General features: G+C 56.5%; 1 protein-coding gene across 1 annotated transcript; it reads left to right on the top strand.

Annotated features, from left to right (window-relative positions):
* Positions 1–568: 568 nt before the first annotated feature.
* Positions 569–23,845, top strand: PRSS50 (serine protease 50). The gene is made up of 6 exons (XM_002758287.6): positions 569–725; positions 806–1,006; positions 2,737–2,899; positions 3,966–4,249; positions 22,896–23,062; positions 23,482–23,845. The coding sequence occupies exons 1-6, from the start codon at positions 614–616 to the stop codon at positions 23,716–23,718; spliced, it is 1,164 nt and encodes a 387-aa protein (XP_002758333.3). The 5' UTR covers positions 569–613; the 3' UTR covers positions 23,719–23,845.
* The last annotated feature ends 99 nt before the right edge of the window (positions 23,846–23,944 follow it).

Raw genomic sequence — 23,944 nt, 5'->3', positions numbered from 1 at the left:
TCCTAAGCAGATGGATTTTGGGGGGTCAAGGGCATCTGCTGGATGGGGTAGGGTGGGGTGTAGTTGCTTACAATGAAGCAGTCTTTGAAAATCATTATTTCAAATACATCTATCTGCTTAATTTCAGTTCCTTGGGCAAAGCCCCACTGGAAGGGCTGGAGGGAAAGCAAGGTCACTTGGAGATCCTGGATGCCAGCCCCTAGGGTTTGGTCTTCATCTCACTGCAGGAGGGGTGACAGCATGAGCCAGTCCCTGGCAATGGGCTGCAGGGGTGAGGAGGACTGAGAATCGGCCGTGGTTAGGTTGAGGGACTCTTGGAGACTGCCTGGACCAGCGGAGTGAGGAGAGGCCAAGGAGGGAGGTCAGCCGGTGCGTTCAGGCCAGACCCCAGCTCGCGAGGCGTAAGGGAGGGCTGTCGCTAGGGGCGCCCTTGCGGGTCAAACACCAGGAGCGCCTCGGCGCGTGGCCCCCGGGGGGCGCCACGCAGGCGGGGCATTAGGAGCGTCCCCACCCAGCTCACCAGAGGCCGCGGCATGCGACCAACGGGGGGCGCCATCGTGGGGGCGACACCCGGAGCGCCTTCCGGAGAGACGCAGTCGGCTGCTACCGCGGGATGGGTCCCTGGTGCCGGAGGCCGGTATGCAGGCAGTGCCCCCAGATGTCTACCCCCTCCCGCGCCGGTGCCCTGTTGCTGCTGCTGCTGCTGCTGCTGCTGAGGCCCTCGGGTGAGTCCCTCGCGATCTCTCCCCACCATCCCGACACGGCCCTCGCCTTCCACCTCTGATGCGCTTGGCTTCCTCCTCAGGTTGCTGGAGCTCAGGGGAAAACCGGGGGGCGCTGTCCACGGCTGAGCCCTCAGACCAGAGCATCCCCTGTGTCCCCAAGGCCACCTGTCCTTCTGGCAGGCCTCGCCTTCCCCGGCAGGCCGCGACCACCCAGCCACTGCCCTTGACCACCATGCAGACTCAGTCACCAGTTTCTGAAGGCAAAGTCTACCTACACCACTGTGAGTACCATAGACTCCGTGGGGCAAGGAGGGTGACAGAGGAGTCCTTAAGGGACTGGGGGATCGGCAGAAGGGACAGGGGGTGGGCAGGATAGAGGAGCACCTCCTACAGGTGTTCATTGAGCACTAAACACCTGTGGGCCAGGCCTGGTCCTGTCTGGAGGCCCAGAGCTCGGGGTGTCTTGTCCTCGCAGGCCTCCCTTCCTGCTGAGGTAAGGGGCAGGAAAGTCAGAGGGGCCTGGGGCCAGCTGGGTGTTCCCATCCTCCCCGCACCCCAGCTGGCTGTGGGGCAGGTGGCCTCTCACTGTGCTCCAGGTCCTGACCCATCATGCCTCTGACCCAGGCTCCCAGCCAGGGACCCGCAGGATGTCCACCATAGCTTGCAGGCCAGGCTGTGTGAGCCTTCTTGGGGCGTCTCCAGGGCGCACACGGAAGATGTTTCTCTTGATCAGTGGCTTTCAGGCATGTTTAACTGAGACACACATAAGAAAGGCTTATTATTCTGGGACTCAGCACATAGCATTTGACTGCCACAGAAAGTCGCCCAAACAGGACTCATGGCGCCCAATGCTTACATGCCGAAGATTCCGTTCCTGTGTTATCCTTTAAAAAGGCTACTTATGTTTACGATCCACGAATCCATTTGGGAAACACTGGGAATGGGACTGCTGGGATGTTGGAAATGTGATTCTTCAATCTAGAAAACTGCTTTCCAGAGCATCTGCAACAGTGAGCACTCCTGCCAGCTCTGGGGAGATGTTCTGGGTGACAATCCTCACCCACACTCGGTGTCACAGATGTGTTTTTGCCAGGCAGGTGGTACAGAGCAGAATTTCATTGTGATTTAAATCTGCATTTTCCAGGCTGGGGGTAGTGGCTCATGCCTGTAATCCCAGTGCTTTTGGAGGCTGAGGCAGGAAAATCACTTGAGGTCAGGAGTTTGAGACCAGCCTGGGCAACATAGTGGGGACTCCATCTCTCCAAAAACTACAAAAAGTAAAAAAAATTAGCTGGGCGTGGTGCTGTGTGCCTGTAGTCCCAGCTACTCAGGAGGCTGAGGTGGGACGATGCTTTGAGTTTGGAAGATCTTCCTGGGGGTCTGTAGCTACAGTGAGCAATGATCACACCACTGCAATCCAGCCTGGGTGACAGAGCAAGGCCTCATCAGAGCAGGAGGAAGAGGGAAGAAGAGAGAAGAAAGCAGAAGTTGTCCACATTTCCCTGCAGACTGATGTGGCAGAGCAGCTTCTGTGGTCATTTGCTGCTGGGATTTCCTTCCTGGGCTCTGCTCATTTTTCTATTGGGGCATCCACTTTCCTCTCACTGAATCACAGGAAGGGGTTCCCAGGGTGGGGAGAGAGGTCTGCCTTGGCTGAAGTAGGAGACATGGAAAGAGTGGAACCAGGTGGAAATGGGAGGAAGTTAGTGAAGGGTCTGGTTGGAGCCGAGGGTGTGTTGGGGAGGGCAGAGGGCCGGGGGTGCGCTGGGCTGGAAATGCTCCAGGGCCCGGGCTGTGGGAACAGGGAGAGAGATATCTAGGCAGTGCTGGGGCCCTTCTGAGGCATGAGACCCCAGTCCACCTGTGGACAGCATCATTCCATGGTGACGGGTGGAAAGGGAGCACCTCTGGGGGGTGCAGGCCAGTGGCTGGAGTGGGGGGAGGTCAGGCTTGGGGAGGGGAGGGGCAGGGAAAGACCCAACCCTCATCAAGCTCTCATCTTCCTTCTCAGCCTGCGGCTTTTCCAACGAGCCAGACCCCACCCTCAGGGACCCGGAAGCCATGGCTCGGCGGTGGCCCTGGATGGTCAGTGTGTGGGCCAATGGCACACACATCTGTGCGGGCACCATCATTGCCTCCCAATGGGTCCTGACTGTAGCCCACTGCCTGATCCAGTGAGTCGAGATGGAGGTGGGGTGGCTGGAGAGGCATTTGGAACTGCTGGGGCCCAGTCACCCCTCCCTGCCCAGCTGTTCCGGCGGCGGTGTGGCAGTGGCAGCTATGCGCGCTGCAGAGCCCTGTAGTCCCAGCCCCAGCCTTACCTGGCTCCAAGCAGGTGGAGGCTGAGTCCCGAAAATTCCTTCAGGGGTCCAGGCTTTCGAGTGTCCCACCCTTTACTCCCCTCGCATGGCCTCTTGGTCCCGCACAGCCATTCCACAGATGGGAAGTGGAAGTTCAGAAGCCATTTGTCTGGCCTCATGCCTCCTCTCCACAGGACGAAGCTCCTATTTCTTTCATTTCACTCCCTTTGCACCCACATCCTCGTTCCTCCCTTCCCTCGATCAACCATCTCTGACCCTTCTTTGAGCAAGGACCCGGTCTGGGCACTGGGGCAGAGGAGGGATAGATCATTCCACCCAGCTTGGTGGGGGAGACAGACAGGAAGATAGATGCTCACAGGGGCATCTATTTGGTGTGGAGACAAAAGAATGGGTGTTCTGATGTTTTGGGGCAGGGTGCTGGCTCTGAGAGCTTACCAGTGATGTGTGTTCCAGGCCTAAGGGCCAGCATAGAGACTCCAAGGGGTGCCCCAGGGGTGCACAGCTAGAGAGCTAGGCCATGGCCCATTCCATGGAGCTGGAAAGAGCAGAATTGCTCCCTCCAGGGCACAGCATGGGGTGAAAGAGTCCATGCTATGGACTGAGAGTAGTTTGGAACCAGAGAAAACAGGGTCCGCATCCCCTCCACTGCCTCCTCCCTGTGCAGCCCTGAGTGGTTCACTGGGCTTCTCTGAGCCTCAGTTTCCCCCTTCATAAAATGAAGGGTCATGAGGACTGGGCCACACAGTGAGTGTGCAGGGCCCTGTTCACATCTGTAGTGAGGAGTAGGCTCAGGGAGCTCGACGCGGGTGGATGGCCCGCCTGGATCTGCTGGGAGGGCAGCAGTGGGGAGGAGGGCCCAGGCTGGAGGCCGGGGCGGGGGCCTGGAGCTGATGGTGGCCTTCCCTCACGGCTCCCCTAGGCATGATGTTATCTACTCAGTGAGGGTGGGGAGCCCGTGGATTGACCAGATGACGCAGACTGCCTCCGACGTCCCCGTGCTCCAGGTCATCGTGCACAGCCGGTACCGGGCCCAGCGGTTCTGGTCCTGGGTGGGCAAGGCCAACGACATTGGCCTCCTCAAGCTCGGGCAGGAGCTCAAGTACAGCAAGTATGTCTGGCCCGTATGCCTGCCCGGCGGGGACTATGTGGTGAAGGACCATTCCGTCTGCACTGTGACAGGCTGGGGACTTTCCAAGGCAGATGGTGAGTCAAAGCCTCCCCAGGCCAGGGCGGGTGCTGTGAGAGACGACCCGAGTGCAGGCCAGGGTGCCGCCACAGATGGACGTTTCTCAGGGTGCCGCCACAGATGGACGTTTCTCAGGGTGCCGCCACAGATGGACGTTTCTCACAGATGGACGTTTCTCACAGATGGACGTTTCTCACAGATGGACGTTTCTCAGGGTGCCGCCACAGATGGACGTTTCTCACAGATGGACGTTTCTCACAGATGGACGTTTCTCAGGGTGCCGCCACAGATGGACGTTTCTCACAGATGGACGTTTCTCACAGATGGACGTTTCTCACAGATGGACGTTTCTCACAGATGGACGTTTCTCAGGGTGCCGCCACAGATGGACGTTTCTCACAGATGGACGTTTCTCACAGATGGACGTTTCTCACAGATGGACGTTTCTCAGGGTGCCGCCACAGATGGACGTTTCTCACAGATGGACGTTTCTCACAGATGGACGTTTCTCACAGATGGACGTTTCTCAGGGTGCCGCCACAGATGGACGTTTCTCAGGGTGCCGCCACAGATGGACGTTTCTCACAGATGGACGTTTCTCACAGATGGACGTTTCTCACAGATGGACGTTTCTCAGGGTGCCGCCACAGATGGACGTTTCTCACAGATGGACGTTTCTCACAGATGGACGTTTCTCACAGATGGACGTTTCTCAGGGTGCCGCCACAGATGGACGTTTCTCAGGGTGCCGCCACAGATGGACGTTTCTCAGGGTGCCGCCACAGATGGACGTTTCTCACAGATGGACGTTTCTCACAGATGGACGTTTCTCACAGATGGACGTTTCTCAGGGTGCCGCCACAGATGGATGTTTCTCACAGATGGACGTTTCTCACAGATGGACGTTTCTCACAGATGGACGTTTCTCAGGGTGCCGCCACAGATGGACGTTTCTCACAGATGGACGTTTCTCACAGATGGACGTTTCTCAGGGTGCCGCCACAGATGGACGTTTCTCAGGGTGCCGCCACAGATGGACGTTTCTCACAGATGGACGTTTCTCAGGGTGCCGCCACAGATGGACGTTTCTCAGGGTGCCGCCACAGATGGACGTTTCTCACAGATGGACGTTTCTCACAGATGGACGTTTCTCAGGGTGCCGCCACAGATGGACGTTTCTCAGGGTGCCGCCACAGATGGACGTTTCTCACAGATGGACGTTTCTCACAGATGGACGTTTCTCAGGGTGCCGCCACAGATGGACGTTTCTCACAGATGGACGTTTCTCACAGATGGACGTTTCTCACAGATGGACGTTTCTCAGGGTGCCGCCACAGATGGACGTTTCTCAGGGTGCCGCCACAGATGGACGTTTCTCAGGGTGCCGCCACAGATGGACGTTTCTCACAGATGGACGTTTCTCACAGATGGACGTTTCTCACAGATGGACGTTTCTCAGGGTGCCGCCACAGATGGATGTTTCTCACAGATGGACGTTTCTCACAGATGGACGTTTCTCACAGATGGACGTTTCTCAGGGTGCCGCCACAGATGGACGTTTCTCACAGATGGACGTTTCTCACAGATGGACGTTTCTCAGGGTGCCGCCACAGATGGACGTTTCTCACAGATGGACGTTTCTCACAGATGGACGTTTCTCACAGATGGACGTTTCTCAGGGTGCCGCCACAGATGGACGTTTCTCACAGATGGACGTTTCTCACAGATGGACGTTTCTCACAGATGGACGTTTCTCAGGGTGCCGCCACAGATGGACGTTTCTCACAGATGGACGTTTCTCACAGATGGACGTTTCTCAGGGTGCCGCCACAGATGGACGTTTCTCAGGGTGCCGCCACAGATGGACGTTTCTCACAGATGGACGTTTCTCAGGGTGCCGCCACAGATGGACGTTTCTCACAGATGGACGTTTCTCACAGATGGACGTTTCTCAGGGTGCCGCCACAGATGGACGTTTCTCAGGGTGCCGCCACAGATGGACGTTTCTCACAGATGGACGTTTCTCAGGGTGCCGCCACAGATGGACGTTTCTCACAGATGGACGTTTCTCACAGATGGACGTTTCTCAGGGTGCCGCCACAGATGGACGTTTCTCAGGGTGCCGCCACAGATGGACGTTTCTCACAGATGGACGTTTCTCAGGGTGCCGCCACAGATGGACGTTTCTCACAGATGGACGTTTCTCAGGGTGCCGCCACAGATGGACGTTTCTCACAGATGGACGTTTCTCACAGATGGACGTTTCTCAGGGTGCCGCCACAGATGGACGTTTCTCACAGATGGACGTTTCTCAGGGTGCCGCCACAGATGGACGTTTCTCAGGGTGCCGCCACAGATGGACGTTTCTCACAGATGGACGTTTCTCAGGGTGCCGCCACAGATGGACGTTTCTCACAGATGGACGTTTCTCAGGGTGCCGCCACAGATGGACGTTTCTCACAGATGGACGTTTCTCACAGATGGACGTTTCTCAGGGTGCCGCCACAGATGGACGTTTCTCAGGGTGCCGCCACAGATGGACGTTTCTCACAGATGGACGTTTCTCAGGGTGCCGCCACAGATGGACGTTTCTCACAGATGGACGTTTCTCACAGATGGACGTTTCTCAGGGTGCCGCCACAGATGGACGTTTCTCAGGGTGCCGCCACAGATGGACGTTTCTCACAGATGGACGTTTCTCAGGGTGCCGCCACAGATGGACGTTTCTCACAGATGGACGTTTCTCACAGATGGACGTTTCTCAGGGTGCCGCCACAGATGGACGTTTCTCACAGATGGACGTTTCTCAGGGTGCCGCCACAGATGGACGTTTCTCACAGATGGACGTTTCTCAGGGTGCCGCCACAGATGGACGTTTCTCACAGATGGACGTTTCTCACAGATGGACGTTTCTCAGGGTGCCGCCACAGATGGACGTTTCTCACAGATGGACGTTTCTCACAGATGGACGTTTCTCAGGGTGCCGCCACAGATGGACGTTTCTCAGGGTGCCGCCACAGATGGACGTTTCTCAGGGTGCCGCCACAGATGGACGTTTCTCAGGGTGCCGCCACAGATGGACGTTTCTCACAGATGGACGTTTCTCACAGATGGACGTTTCTCACAGATGGACGTTTCTCAGGGTGCCGCCACAGATGGACGTTTCTCAGGGTGCCGCCACAGATGGACGTTTCTCACAGATGGACGTTTCTCAGGGTGCCGCCACAGATGGACGTTTCTCACAGATGGACGTTTCTCACAGATGGACGTTTCTCAGGGTGCCGCCACAGATGGACGTTTCTCACAGATGGACGTTTCTCAGGGTGCCGCCACAGATGGACGTTTCTCACAGATGGACGTTTCTCAGGGTGCCGCCACAGATGGACGTTTCTCAGGGTGCCGCCACAGATGGACGTTTCTCACAGATGGACGTTTCTCAGGGTGCCGCCACAGATGGACGTTTCTCACAGATGGACGTTTCTCACAGATGGACGTTTCTCACAGATGGACGTTTCTCACAGATGGACGTTTCTCAGGGTGCCGCCACAGATGGACGTTTCTCAGGGTGCCGCCACAGATGGACGTTTCTCACAGATGGACGTTTCTCAGGGTGCCGCCACAGATGGACGTTTCTCACAGATGGACGTTTCTCACAGATGGACGTTTCTCAGGGTGCCGCCACAGATGGACGTTTCTCACAGATGGACGTTTCTCAGGGTGCCGCCACAGATGGACGTTTCTCACAGATGGACGTTTCTCAGGGTGCCGCCACAGATGGACGTTTCTCACAGATGGACGTTTCTCACAGATGGACGTTTCTCAGGGTGCCGCCACAGATGGACGTTTCTCACAGATGGACGTTTCTCACAGATGGACGTTTCTCAGGGTGCCGCCACAGATGGACGTTTCTCAGGGTGCCGCCACAGATGGACGTTTCTCACAGATGGACGTTTCTCACAGATGGACGTTTCTCACAGATGGACGTTTCTCAGGGTGCCGCCACAGATGGACGTTTCTCAGGGTGCCGCCACAGATGGACGTTTCTCAGGGTGCCGCCACAGATGGACGTTTCTCAGGGTGCCGCCACAGATGGACGTTTCTCACAGATGGACGTTTCTCACAGATGGACGTTTCTCAGGGTGCCGCCACAGATGGACGTTTCTCACAGATGGACGTTTCTCACAGATGGACGTTTCTCACAGATGGACGTTTCTCAGGGTGCCGCCACAGATGGACGTTTCTCACAGATGGACGTTTCTCACAGATGGACGTTTCTCAGGGTGCCGCCACAGATGGACGTTTCTCACAGATGGACGTTTCTCACAGATGGACGTTTCTCAGGGTGCCGCCACAGATGGACGTTTCTCACAGATGGACGTTTCTCACAGATGGACGTTTCTCAGGGTGCCGCCACAGATGGACGTTTCTCACAGATGGACGTTTCTCACAGATGGACGTTTCTCAGGGTGCCGCCACAGATGGACGTTTCTCAGGGTGCCGCCACAGATGGACGTTTCTCAGGGTGCCGCCACAGATGGACGTTTCTCAGGGTGCCGCCACAGATGGACGTTTCTCACAGATGGACGTTTCTCACAGATGGACGTTTCTCACAGATGGACGTTTCTCAGGGTGCCGCCACAGATGGACGTTTCTCAGGGTGCCGCCACAGATGGACGTTTCTCACAGATGGACGTTTCTCAGGGTGCCGCCACAGATGGACGTTTCTCACAGATGGACGTTTCTCACAGATGGACGTTTCTCAGGGTGCCGCCACAGATGGACGTTTCTCACAGATGGACGTTTCTCAGGGTGCCGCCACAGATGGACGTTTCTCACAGATGGACGTTTCTCAGGGTGCCGCCACAGATGGACGTTTCTCAGGGTGCCGCCACAGATGGACGTTTCTCACAGATGGACGTTTCTCAGGGTGCCGCCACAGATGGACGTTTCTCACAGATGGACGTTTCTCACAGATGGACGTTTCTCACAGATGGACGTTTCTCACAGATGGACGTTTCTCACAGATGGACGTTTCTCAGGGTGCCGCCACAGATGGACGTTTCTCAGGGTGCCGCCACAGATGGACGTTTCTCACAGATGGACGTTTCTCAGGGTGCCGCCACAGATGGACGTTTCTCAGGGTGCCGCCACAGATGGACGTTTCTCAGGGTGCCGCCACAGATGGACGTTTCTCAGGGTGCCGCCACAGATGGACGTTTCTCACAGATGGACGTTTCTCACAGATGGACGTTTCTCACAGATGGACGTTTCTCAGGGTGCCGCCACAGATGGACGTTTCTCAGGGTGCCGCCACAGATGGACGTTTCTCAGGGTGCCGCCACAGATGGACGTTTCTCAGGGTGCCGCCACAGATGGACGTTTCTCACAGATGGACGTTTCTCACAGATGGACGTTTCTCAGGGTGCCGCCACAGATGGACGTTTCTCACAGATGGACGTTTCTCACAGATGGACGTTTCTCACAGATGGACGTTTCTCAGGGTGCCGCCACAGATGGACGTTTCTCACAGATGGACGTTTCTCACAGATGGACGTTTCTCAGGGTCAGATGGCCGCTTCTCACAAGATGGACGTTTCTCACAGATGGACGTTTCTCACAGATGGACGTTTCTCAGGGTGCCGCCACAGATGGACGTTTCTCACAGATGGACGTTTCTCACAGATGGACGTTTCTCAGGGTGCCGCCACAGATGGACGTTTCTCACGATGACGCCACAGATGGACGTTTCTCAGGGTGCCGCCACAGATGGACGTTTCTCAAGGTGACGCCACAGATGGACGTTTCTCACAGATGGACGTTTCTCACAGATGGACGTTTCTCAGGGTGCCGCCACAGATGGACGTTTCTCAGGGTGCCGCCACAGATGGACGTTTCTCACAGATGGACGTTTCTCAGGGTGCCACAGATGGACGTTTCTCAGGGTGCCGCCACAGATGGACGTTTCTCAGGGTGCCGCCACAGATGGACGTTTCTCAGGGTGCCGCCACAGATGGACGTTTCTCACAGATGGACGTTTCTCACAGATGGACGTTTCTCACAGATGGACGTTTCTCAGGGTGCCGCCACAGATGGACGTTCTCAGGGTGCCGCCACAGATGGACGTTTCTCAGGGTGCCGCCACAGATGGACGTTTCTCACAGATGGACGTTTCTCACAGATGGACGTTTCTCAGGGTGCCGCCACAGATGGACGTTTCTCACAGATGGACGTTTCTCACAGATGGACGTTTCTCAGGGTGCCGCCACAGATGGACGTTTCTCACAGATGGACGTTTCTCACAGATGGACGTTTCTCAGGGTGCCGCCACAGATGGACGTTTCTCACAGATGGACGTTTCTCACAGATGGACGTTTCTCAGGGTGCCGCCACAGATGGACGTTTCTCACAGATGGACGTTTCTCACAGATGGACGTTTCTCAGGGTGCCGCCACAGATGGACGTTTCTCAGGGTGCCGCCACAGATGGACGTTTCTCAGGGTGCCGCCACAGATGGACGTTTCTCAGGGTGCCGCCACAGATGGACGTTTCTCACAGATGGACGTTTCTCAGGGTGCCGCCACAGATGGACGTTTCTCACAGATGGACGTTTCTCACAGATGGACGTTTCTCAGGGTGCCGCCACAGATGGACGTTTCTCACAGATGGACGTTTCTCACAGATGGACGTTTCTCACAGATGGACGTTTCTCACAGATGGACGTTTCTCAGGGTGCCGCCACAGATGGACGTTTCTCACAGATGGACGTTTCTCAGGGTGCCGCCACAGATGGACGTTTCTCACAGATGGACGTTTCTCAGGGTGCCGCCACAGATGGACGTTTCTCAGGGTGCCGCCACAGATGGACGTTTCTCACAGATGGACGTTTCTCAGGGTGCCGCCACAGATGGACGTTTCTCACAGATGGACGTTTCTCAGGGTGCCGCCACAGATGGACGTTTCTCAGGGTGCCGCCACAGATGGACGTTTCTCACAGATGGACGTTTCTCACAGATGGACGTTTCTCACAGATGGACGTTTCTCACAGATGGACGTTTCTCAGGGTGCCGCCACAGATGGACGTTTCTCACAGATGGACGTTTCTCACAGATGGACGTTTCTCAGGGTGCCGCCACAGATGGACGTTTCTCACAGATGGACGTTTCTCACAGATGGACGTTTCTCACAGATGGACGTTTCTCACAGATGGACGTTTCTCAGGGTGCCGCCACAGATGGACGTTTCTCAGGGTGCCGCCACAGATGGACGTTTCTCACAGATGGACGTTTCTCAGGGTGCCGCCACAGATGGACGTTTCTCACAGATGGACGTTTCTCACAGATGGACGTTTCTCAGGGTGCCGCCACAGATGGACGTTTCTCACAGATGGACGTTTCTCAGGGTGCCGCCACAGATGGACGTTTCTCACAGATGGACGTTTCTCAGGGTGCCGCCACAGATGGACGTTTCTCACAGATGGACGTTTCTCACAGATGGACGTTTCTCAGGGTGCCGCCACAGATGGACGTTTCTCAGGGTGCCGCCACAGATGGACGTTTCTCAGGGTGCCGCCACAGATGGACGTTTCTCACAGATGGACGTTTCTCACAGATGGACGTTTCTCACAGATGGACGTTTCTCAGGGTGCCGCCACAGATGGACGTTTCTCAGGGTGCCGCCACAGATGGACGTTTCTCAGGGTGCCGCCACAGATGGACGTTTCTCAGGGTGCCGCCACAGATGGACGTTTCTCACAGATGGACGTTTCTCACAGATGGACGTTTCTCAGGGTGCCGCCACAGATGGACGTTTCTCACAGATGGACGTTTCTCACAGATGGACGTTTCTCACAGATGGACGTTTCTCAGGGTGCCGCCACAGATGGACGTTTCTCACAGATGGACGTTTCTCACAGATGGACGTTTCTCAGGGTGCCGCCACAGATGGACGTTTCTCACAGATGGACGTTTCTCACAGATGGACGTTTCTCAGGGTGCCGCCACAGATGGACGTTTCTCACAGATGGACGTTTCTCACAGATGGACGTTTCTCAGGGTGCCGCCACAGATGGACGTTTCTCAGGGTGCCGCCACAGATGGACGTTTCTCACAGATGGACGTTTCTCAGGGTGCCGCCACAGATGGACGTTTCTCACAGATGGACGTTTCTCACAGATGGACGTTTCTCACAGATGGACGTTTCTCAGGGTGCCGCCACAGATGGACGTTTCTCAGGGTGCCGCCACAGATGGACGTTTCTCACAGATGGACGTTTCTCAGGGTGCCGCCACAGATGGACGTTTCTCACAGATGGACGTTTCTCAGGGTGCCGCCACAGATGGACGTTTCTCAGGGTGCCGCCACAGATGGACGTTTCTCACAGATGGACGTTTCTCACAGATGAACGTTTCTCACAGATGGACGTTTCTCACAGATGGACGTTTCTCAGGGTGCCGCCACAGATGGACGTTTCTCAGGGTGCCGCCACAGATGGACGTTTCTCACAGATGGACGTTTCTCACAGATGAACGTTTCTCACAGATGGACGTTTCTCACAGATGGACGTTTCTCAGGGTGCCGCCACAGATGGACGTTTCTCAGGGTGCCGCCACAGATGGACGTTTCTCACAGATGGACGTTTCTCAGGGTGCCGCCACAGATGGACGTTTCTCACAGATGGACGTTTCTCACAGATGGACGTTTCTCACAGATGGACGTTTCTCAGGGTGCCGCCACAGATGGACGTTTCTCAGGGTGCCGCCACAGATGGACGTTTCTCAGGGTGCCGCCACAGATGGACGTTTCTCACAGATGGACGTTTCTCACAGATGAACGTTTCTCACAGATGGACGTTTCTCACAGATGGACGTTTCTCAGGGTGCCGCCACAGATGGACGTTTCTCAGGGTGCCGCCACAGATGGACGTTTCTCACAGATGGACGTTTCTCAGGGTGCCGCCACAGATGGACGTTTCTCACAGATGGACGTTTCTCAGGGTGCCGCCACAGATGGACGTTTCTCACAGATGGACGTTTCTCACAGATGAACGTTTCTCACAGATGGACGTTTCTCACAGATGGACGTTTCTCAGGGTGCCGCCACAGATGGACGTTTCTCAGGGTGCCGCCACAGATGGACGTTTCTCACAGATGGACGTTTCTCAGGGTGCCGCCACAGATGGACGTTTCTCACAGATGGACGTTTCTCACAGATGGACGTTTCTCACAGATGGACGTTTCTCAGGGTGCCGCCACAGATGGACGTTTCTCAGGGTGCCGCCACAGATGGACGTTTCTCAGGGTGCCGCCACAGATGGACGTTTCTCACAGATGGACGTTTCTCACAGATGAACGTTTCTCACAGATGGACGTTTCTCACAGATGGACGTTTCTCAGGGTGCCGCCACAGATGGACGTTTCTCAGGGTGCCGCCACAGATGGACGTTTCTCACAGATGGACGTTTCTCAGGGTGCCGCCACAGATGGACGTTTCTCACAGATGGACGTTTCTCAGGGTGCCGCCACAGATGGACGTTTCTCACAGATGGACGTTTCTCACAGATGGACGTTTCTCACAGATGGACGTTTCTCAGGGTGCCGCCACAGATGGACGTTTCTCACAGATGGACGTTTCTCACAGATGGACGTTTCTCACAGATGGACGTTTCTCAGGGTGCCGCCACAGATGGACGTTTCTCACAGATGGACGTTTCTCACAGATGGACGTTTCTCAGGGTGCCGCCACAGATGGACGTTTCTCACAGATGGACGTTTCTCACAGATGGACGTTTCTCAGGGTGCCGCCACAGATGGACGTTTCTCAGGGTGCCGCCACAGATGGACGTTTCTCAGGGTGCCGCCACAGATGGACGTTTCTCAGGGTGCCGCCACAGATGGACGTTTCTCAGGGTGCCGCCACAGATGGACGTTTCTCACAGATGGACGTTTCTCACAGATGGACGTTTCTCACAGATGGACGTTTCTCAGGGTGCCGCCACAGATGGACGTTTCTCAGGGTGCCGCCACAGATGGACGTTTCTCAGGGTGCCGCCACAGATGGACGTTTCTCACAGATGGACGTTTCTCACAGATGGACGTTTCTCACAGATGGACGTTTCTCAGGGTGCCGCCACAGATGGACGTTTCTCAGGGTGCCGCCACAGATGGACGTTTCTCACAGATGGACGTTTCTCACAGATGGACGTTTCTCAGGGTGCCGCCACAGATGGACGTTTCTCAGGGTGCCGCCACAGATGGACGTTTCTCACAGATGGACGTTTCTCACAGATGGACGTTTCTCACAGATGGACGTTTCTCAGGGTGCCGCCACAGATGGACGTTTCTCAGGGTGCCGCCACAGATGGACGTTTCTCACAGATGGACGTTTCTCACAGATGGACGTTTCTCACAGATGGACGTTTCTCACAGATGGACGTTTCTCAGGGTGCCGCCACAGATGGACGTTTCTCAGGGTGCCGCCACAGATGGACGTTTCTCACAGATGGACGTTTCTCACAGATGGACGTTTCTCAGGGTGCCGCCACAGATGGACGTTTCTCAGGGTGCCGCCACAGATGGACGTTTCTCACAGATGGACGTTTCTCACAGATGGACGTTTCTCACAGATGGACGTTTCTCAGGGTGCCGCCACAGATGGACGTTTCTCAGGGTGCCGCCACAGATGGACGTTTCTCACAGATGGACGTTTCTCAGGGTGCCGCCACAGATGGACGTTTCTCACAGATGGACGTTTCTCACAGATGGACGTTTCTCAGGGTGCCGCCACAGATGGACGTTTCTCAGGGTGCCGCCACAGATGGACGTTTCTCACAGATGGACGTTTCTCACAGATGGACGTTTCTCACAGATGGACGTTTCTCAGGGTGCCGCCACAGATGGACGTTTCTCAGGGTGCCGCCACAGATGGACGTTTCTCACAGATGGACGTTTCTCAGGGTGCCGCCACAGATGGACGTTTCTCAGGGTGCCGCCACAGATGGACGTTTCTCACAGATGGACGTTTCTCACAGATGGACGTTTCTCACAGATGGACGTTTCTCAGGGTGCCGCCACAGATGGACGTTTCTCAGGGTGCCGCCACAGATGGACGTTTCTCACAGATGGACGTTTCTCAGGGTGCCGCCACAGATGGACGTTTCTCAGGGTGCCGCCACAGATGGACGTTTCTCAGGGTGCCGCCACAGATGGACGTTTCTCAGGGTGCCGCCACAGATGGACGTTTCTCACAGATGGACGTTTCTCAGGGTGCCGCCACAGATGGACGTTTCTCACAGATGGACGTTTCTCACAGATGGACGTTTCTCAGGGTGCCGCCACAGATGGACGTTTCTCAGGGTGCCGCCACAGATGGACGTTTCTCAGGGTGCCGCCACAGATGGACGTTTCTCACAGATGGACGTTTCTCACAGATGGACGTTTCTCACAGATGGACGTTTCTCAGGGTGCCGCCACAGATGGACGTTTCTCAGGGTGCCGCCACAGATGGACGTTTCTCACAGATGGACGTTTCTCAGGGTGCCGCCACAGATGGACGTTTCTCACAGATGGACGTTTCTCACAGATGGACGTTTCTCAGGGTGCCGCCACAGATGGACGTTTCTCAGGGTGCCGCCACAGATGGACGTTTCTCACAGATGGACGTTTCTCACAGATGGACGTTTCTCAGGGTGCCGCCACAGATGGACGTTTCTCAGGGTGCCGCCACAGATGGACGTTTCTCACAGATGGACGTTTCTCACAGATGGACGTTTCTCACAGATGGACGTTTCTCAGGGTGCCGCCACAGATGGACGTTTCTCAGGGTGCCGCCACAGATGGACGTTTCTCACAGATGGACGTTTCTCAGGGTGCCGCCACAGATGGACGTTTCTCACAGATGGACGTTTCTCACAGATGGACGTTTCTCAGGGTGCCGCCACAGATGGACGTTTCTCAGGGTGCCGCCACAGATGGACGTTTCTCAGGGTGCCGCCACAGATGGACGTTTCTCACAGATGGACGTTTCTCACAGATGGACGTTTCTCACAGATGGACGTTTCTCACAGATGGACGTTTCTCAGGGTGCCGCCACAGATGGACGTTTCTCAGGGTGCCGCCACAGATGGACGTTTCTCACAGATGGACGTTTCTCACAGATGGACGTTTCTCAGGGTGCCGCCACAGATGGACGTTTCTCAGGGTGCCGCCACAGATGGACGTTTCTCACAGATGGACGTTTCTCACAGATGGACGTTTCTCACAGATGGACGTTTCTCAGGGTGCCGCCACAGATGGACGTTTCTCAGGGTGCCGCCACAGATGGACGTTTCTCAGGGTGCCGCCACAGATGGACGTTTCTCACAGATGGACGTTTCTCACAGATGGACGTTTCTCACAGATGGACGTTTCTCAGGGTGCCGCCACAGATGGACGTTTCTCAGGGTGCCGCCACAGATGGACGTTTCTCAGGGTGCCGCCACAGATGGACGTTTCTCACAGATGGACGTTTCTCACAGATGGACGTTTCTCACAGATGGACGTTTCTCACAGATGGACGTTTCTCAGGGTGCCGCCACAGATGGACGTTTCTCAGGGTGCCGCCACAGATGGACGTTTCTCACAGATGGACGTTTCTCACAGATGGACGTTTCTCACAGATGGACGTTTCTCAGGGTGCTGCCACAGATGGACGTTTCTCAGGGTGCCGCCACAGATGGACGTTTCTCAGGGTGCCGCCACAGATGGACGTTTCTCAGGGTGCCGCCACAGATGGACTTTTCTCACAGATGGACGTTTCTCACAGATGGACGTTTCTCACAGATGGACGTTTCTCAGGGTGCCGCCACAGATGGACGTTTCTCATGGTGCCGCCACAGATGGACGTTTCTCACAGATGGACGTTTCTCACAGATGGACGTTTCTCACAGATGGACGTTTCTCAGGGTGCCGCCACAGATGGACGTTTCTCAGGGTGCCGCCACAGATGGACGTTTCTCACAGATGGACGTTTCTCACAGATGGACGTTTCTCAGGGTGCCGCCACAGATGGACGTTTCTCACAGATGGACGTTTCTCAGGGTGCCGCCACAGATGGACGTTTCTCAGGGTGCCGCCACAGATGGACGTTTCTCACAGATGGACGTTTCTCAGGGTGCCGCCACAGATGGACGTTTCTCACAGATGGACGTTTCTCAGGGTGCCGCCACAGATGGACGTTTCTCAGGGTGCCGCCACAGATGGACGTTTCTCAGGGTGCCGCCACAGATGGACGTTTCTCAGGGTGCCGCCACAGATGGACGTTTCTCACAGATGGACGTTTCTCAGGGTGCCGCCACAGATGGACGTTTCTCAGGGTGCCGCCACAGATGGACGTTTCTCACAGATGGACGTTTCTCACAGATGGACGTTTCTCAGGGTGCCGCCACAGATGGACGTTTCTCACAGATGGACGTTTCTCAGGGTGCCGCCACAGATGGACGTTTCTCAGGGTGCCGCCACAGATGGACGTTTCTCAGGGTGCCGCCACAGATGGACGTTTCTCAGGGTGCCGCCACAGATGGACGTTTCTCAGGGTGCCGCCACAGATGGACGTTTCTCAGGGTGCCGCCACAGATGGACGTTTCTCACAGATGGACGTTTCTCAGGGTGCCGCCACAGATGGACGTTTCTCACAGATGGACGTTTCTCAGGGTGCCGCCACAGATGGACGTTTCTCACAGATGGACGTTTCTCACAGATGGACGTTTCTCAGGGTGCCGCCACAGATGGACGTTTCTCAGGGTGCCGCCACAGATGGACGTTTCTCACAGATGGACGTTTCTCACAGATGGACGTTTCTCAGGGTGCCGCCACAGATGGACGTTTCTCAGGGTGCCGCCACAGATGGACGTTTCTCAGGGTGCCGCCACAGATGGACGTTTCTCACAGATGGACGTTTCTCAGGGTGCCGCCACAGATGGACGTTTCTCAGGGTGCCGCCACAGATGGACGTTTCTCAGGGTGCCGCCACAGATGGACGTTTCTCACAGATGGACGTTTCTCAGGGTGCCGCCACAGATGGACGTTTCTCAGGGTGCCGCCACAGATGGACGTTTCTCACAGATGGACGTTTCTCACAGATGGACGTTTCTCAGGGTGCCGCCACAGATGGACGTTTCTCACAGATGGACGTTTCTCAGGGTGCCGCCACAGATGGACGTTTCTCAGGGTGCCGCCACAGATGGACGTTTCTCACAGATGGACGTTTCTCAGGGTGCCGCCACAGATGGACGTTTCTCAGGGTGCCGCCACAGATGGACGTTTCTCACAGATGGACGTTTCTCAGGGTGCCGCCACAGATGGACGTTTCTCAGGGTGCCGCCACAGATGGACGTTTCTCAGGGTGCCGCCACAGATGGACGTTTCTCACAGATGGACGTTTCTCAGGGTGCCGCCACAGATGGACGTTTCTCAGGGTGCCGCCACAGATGGACGTTTCTCACAGATGGACGTTTCTCACAGATGGACGTTTCTCACGGTGCCGCCACAGATGGACGTTTCTCAGGGTGCCGCCACAGATGGACGTTTCTCAGGGTGCCGCCACAGATGGACGTTTCTCACAGATGGACGTTTCTCAGGGTGCCGCCACAGATGGACGTTTCTCAGGGTGCCGCCACAGATGGACGTTTCTCAGGGTGCCGCCACAGATGGACGTTTCTCACAGATGGACGTTTCTCAGGGTGCCGCCACAGATGGACGTTTCTCAGGGTGCCGCCACAGATGGACGTTTCTCACAGATGGACGTTTCTCACAGATGGACGTTTCTCAGGGTGCCGCCACAGATGGACGTTTCTCACAGATGGACGTTTCTCAGGGTGCCGCCACAGATGGACGTTTCTCAGGGTGCCGCCACAGATGGACGTTTCTCACAGATGGACGTTTCTCAGGGTGCCGCCACAGATGGACGTTTCTCAGGGTGCCGCCACAGATGGACGTTTCTCAGGGTGCCGCCACAGATGGACGTTTCTCAGGGTGCCGCCACAGATGGACGTTTCTCACAGATGGACGTTTCTCAGGGTGCCGCCACAGATGGACGTTTCTCAGGGTGCCGCCACAGATGGACGTTTCTCACAGATGGACGTTTCTCAGGGTGCCGCCACAGATGGACGTTTCTCAGGGTGCCGCCACAGATGGACGTTTCTCACAGATGGACGTTTCTCACAGATGGACGTTTCTCAGGGTGCCGCCACAGATGGACGTTTCTCACAGATGGACGTTTCTCAGGGTGCCGCCACAGATGGACGTTTCTCAGGGTGCCGCCACAGATGGACGTTTCTCAGGGTGCCGCCACAGATGGACGTTTCTCAGGGTGCCGCCACAGATGGACGTTTCTCACAGATGGACGTTTCTCACAGATGGACGTTTCTCAGGGTGCCGCCACAGATGGACGTTTCTCAGGGTGCCGCCACAGATGGACGTTTCTCACAGATGGACGTTTCTCACAGATGGACGTTTCTCAGGGTGCCGCCACAGATGGACGTTTCTCAGGGTGCCGCCACAGATGGACGTTTCTCAGGGTGCCGCCACAGATGGACGTTTCTCAGGGTGCCGCCACAGATGGACGTTTCTCACAGATGGACGTTTCTCAGGGTGCCGCCACAGATGGACGTTTCTCAGGGTGCCGCCACAGATGGACGTTTCTCACAGATGGACGTTTCTCAGGGTGCCGCCACAGATGGACGTTTCTCAGGGTGCCGCCACAGATGGACGTTTCTCACAGATGGACGTTTCTCACAGATGGACGTTTCTCAGGGTGCCGCCACAGATGGACGTTTCTCAGGGTGCCGCCACAGATGGACGTTTCTCAGGGTGCCGCCACAGATGGACGTTTCTCACAGATGGACGTTTCTCAGGGTGCCGCCACAGATGGACGTTTCTCAGGGTGCCGCCACAGATGGACGTTTCTCAGGGTGCCGCCACAGATGGACGTTTCTCACAGATGGACGTTTCTCAGGGTGCCGCCACAGATGGACGTTTCTCAGGGTGCCGCCACAGATGGACGTTTCTCAGGGTGCCGCCACAGATGGACGTTTCTCACAGATGGACGTTTCTCAGGGTGCCGCCACAGATGGACGTTTCTCAGGGTGCCGCCACAGATGGACGTTTCTCACAGATGGACGTTTCTCAGGGTGCCGCCACAGATGGACGTTTCTCAGGGTGCCGCCACAGATGGACGTTTCTCAGGGTGCCGCCACAGATGGACGTTTCTCACAGATGGACGTTTCTCACAGATGGACGTTTCTCAGGGTGCCGCCACAGATGGACGTTTCTCAGGGTGCCGCCACAGATGGACGTTTCTCACAGATGGACGTTTCTCAGGGTGCCGCCACAGATGGACGTTTCTCAGGGTGCCGCCACAGATGGACGTTTCTCACAGATGGACGTTTCTCACAGATGGACGTTTCTCACAGATGGACGTTTCTCAGGGTGCCGCCACAGATGGACGTTTCTCACAGATGGACGTTTCTCACAGATGGACGTTTCTCACAGATGGACGTTTCTCACAGATGGACGTTTCTCAGGGTGCCGCCACAGATGGACGTTTCTCACAGATGGACGTTTCTCAGGGTGCCGCCACAGATGGACGTTTCTCAGGGTGCCGCCACAGATGGACGTTTCTCAGGGTGCCGCCACAGATGGACGTTTCTCAGGGTGCCGCCACAGATGGACGTTTCTCAGGGTGCCGCCACAGATGGACGTTTCTCACAGATGGACGTTTCTCAGGGTGCCGCCACAGATGGACGTTTCTCACAGATGGACGTTTCTCAGGGTGCCGCCACAGATGGACGTTTCTCAGGGTGCCGCCACAGATGGACGTTTCTCACAGATGGACGTTTCTCAGGGTGCCGCCACAGATGGACGTTTCTCACAGATGGACGTTTCTCAGGGTGCCGCCACAGATGGACGTTTCTCACAGATGGACGTTTCTCAGGGTGCCGCCACAGATGGACGTTTCTCACAGATGGACGTTTCTCAGGGTGCCGCCACAGATGGACGTTTCTCAGGGTGCCGCCACAGATGGACGTTTCTCACAGATGGACGTTTCTCACAGATGGACGTTTCTCAGGGTGCCGCCACAGATGGACGTTTCTCACAGATGGACGTTTCTCACAGATGGACGTTTCTCACAGATGGACGTTTCTCAGGGTGCCGCCACAGATGGACGTTTCTCACAGATGGACGTTTCTCAGGGTGCCGCCACAGATGGACGTTTCTCAGGGTGCCGCCACAGATGGACGTTTCTCAGGGTGCCGCCACAGATGGACGTTTCTCAGGGTGCCGCCACAGATGGACGTTTCTCAGGGTGCCGCCACAGATGGACGTTTCTCACAGATGGACGTTTCTCAGGGTGCCGCCACAGATGGACGTTTCTCAGGGTGCCGCCACAGATGGACGTTTCTCAGGGTGCCGCCACAGATGGACGTTTCTCAGGGTGCCGCCACAGATGGACGTTTCTCACAGATGGACGTTTCTCAGGGTGCCGCCACAGATGGACGTTTCTCACAGATGGACGTTTCTCAGGGTGCCGCCACAGATGGACGTTTCTCAGGCACCTTCCTCAGGGAGCATGCTGCTCCCGGGACCTTCCTGCCGGGCTCTCACCTCTGAGTTCTCCTTCCCCTTGAGGGAACACCTCACTACCATTCCACCCTCAGAGGACCCTGATTGCCTCTGAATCCTGAGCCAGGCCAGGGCATGCCAACAGAACTTCCTTGAGGGCAGAGAGGCACAGAGTAATACCTCACAGTCCACACCCCCACCTAGGCATTGGCAGCTTGCAGCGGAGCATCTGCTGTGGGGGAGCAGACTTCTGTGTTGTCAAACGCTGCCCAGCAGGCCCTCATGGCCAGCTCAGGGCTGGCTGCAGCTGGGGTTAGGAGACACTCAGGGTCTGCTCATGGTTTCCCCTCCCCTCAGTGAACCTCAACCCCTTGTCATCCCCATCAAGAACAAGGCCCAGAGAGCAGGTGTGTTCTCTCAGGCACATCCAGCGGACCCTAGGACTGTCCACTTCCTTCAGGGGGTACCCAACCCATAAGAGAGATGCCCCTCCCTGTGGCCTCAAGGAGTCCACTTAGTCTCAAAACAGCCCACAGGGGCCTTGGTCCATGTGGGAGGAACTGGGGTGACTTTGTCATCCCTGCTGTATCCTCTCTGTCTCCTGTCTCCCAGGAGCTCAAGCCAGGGACAGGGACACACTTAGGTGGGGAGGTGGGAGGAAGAAGCCTGGACTCCATGGAGGGGTCTGGGAAGGCTCAGCAGGGAAGACACCTGTAGGGGAAGGGCTGCTTGGAGAGAAGAAAGGTCTGGGCCCTGAGAGGCTTGGCAGGCCCTTGGGAGGGAAGAAGTGGCAAAAGCCAAGAGGCTGAGTGGGGTGGAGGGCTGCCAAGGGCCCCGATGGCCTGGGCTGTGCAGGAAGCAAGGGCAGGCCCAGCAAGGCTGAACTGGGGACAGCCTGCTCCGGGGGCTCTGTGTCGAGGGTCCTAGACAGGTACTAGCTAGAACAAGGACAGGGCTGTGTGGCTAATGCAGAAAAGGTGGGGTGTGGGGAAAAGCGGAGAGGACGAGGCGAGGCTGGCGGCCGTGGGCAGTGGTGAGTGGCCGTGCATCAATGGGGCCCTGTCCCACAGGCATGTGGCCCCAGTTCCGGACCATTCAGGAGAAGGAAGTCATCATCCTGAACAATAAGGAGTGCGACAAGTTCTACCACAACTTCACCAAAATCCCTCCTGTGGTTCGGATCATCCAGTCTCAGATGATGTGTGCGGAGGACACCCGCAGGGAGCAGTTCTGCTATGTGAGCAGCCTCGCCTGGCTCAGTCGCCTTCCGGGGAGCCTGGGGAAGGGGGTCTGGGGAGGGAGAGGGGAGGAGTAGAAGTGGGGAGGGAGGGGAAGGGGGTGGACAGGCCTGGGGGAGATGGGGATGGAGGGTGTTGGGGGTAGGTTGGGAGGAAAGAGATGGGGGCTGGGAATGGGAATGGTAGGTTGGAGATGAGAGGGGTGGGGGTCCGTGGGAGATAGAGGGTGGGTGTTAAGAGGTGGGGGACGAAACCCTTTGAGGAAGGTCTCCTGGGTATGGAGCACTCTTCACCCATGTTGGCACTGGGGGGCTGTGGGGGACCTGGTGTGAGGACATCCTGTGTGTCCCTGAGCTGGGTCATGTCTCTGACCTCACCTGGCCTCCCTGACCCTTACTCCCCCCAACCCTTCCTGCAGGAGCTAACTGGAGAGCCCTTGGTCTGCTCCACGGCTGGCACGTGGCACCTGGTGGGATTGGTGAGTTGGGGCGCAGGCTGCCAGAAGAGTGAGGCCCCTCCCATCTACCTACAGGTCTCCTCCTACCAACACTGGATCTTAGACTGCCTCCATGGGCAGGCTCTGGCCCTGCCAGCCCCATCCAGGGCCCTGCTCCTGACACTCCCACTACCCCTCAGCCTCCTTGCCTCCCTCTGACTCTGCGTGCCCTCCCTCACTTGTCGGCCACCCTTGCCTCCGTGCCCAGGTCACTGCAGCTGCAGCTCTCACAGCCCTGAGAGTCAGGATGGAGACCAGGTGCTCAATTAAACATTTCTCTTTTCCATACCTCCTTCCCTGGCCTCAGATGCCACTCTTTTCCTGGGCCTGCACTAGTGGGAGTCTGCAAGGGAACCATGAGGGTGAGGTGGGGAATTCTGGGCAG

The sequence above is a fragment of the Callithrix jacchus genome, chromosome 15 (assembly GCF_049354715.1).
Source record: "Callithrix jacchus isolate 240 chromosome 15, calJac240_pri, whole genome shotgun sequence".
In the NCBI taxonomy this organism is placed as follows: domain Eukaryota; kingdom Metazoa; phylum Chordata; class Mammalia; order Primates; family Cebidae; genus Callithrix; species Callithrix jacchus.
The sequence above is the reverse complement of the archived record's forward strand: the minus strand, read 5'-3'. Positions and strand labels throughout refer to the sequence as shown.

Excerpts from the sequence above, each read along its gene's own strand:
- PRSS50 (XM_002758287.6), top strand. The coding sequence starts at position 614 with ATGGGTCCCTGGTGCCGGAGGCCGGTATGCAGGCAGTGCCCCCAGATG. Across the intron at positions 726-805 it reads GCTGCTGCTGAGGCCCTCGG|GTTGCTGGAGCTCAGGGGAA; the intron begins GTGAGTCCCTCG and ends CTTCCTCCTCAG. Across the intron at positions 1,007-2,736 it reads CAAAGTCTACCTACACCACT|CCTGCGGCTTTTCCAACGAG; the intron begins GTGAGTACCATA and ends CTTCCTTCTCAG.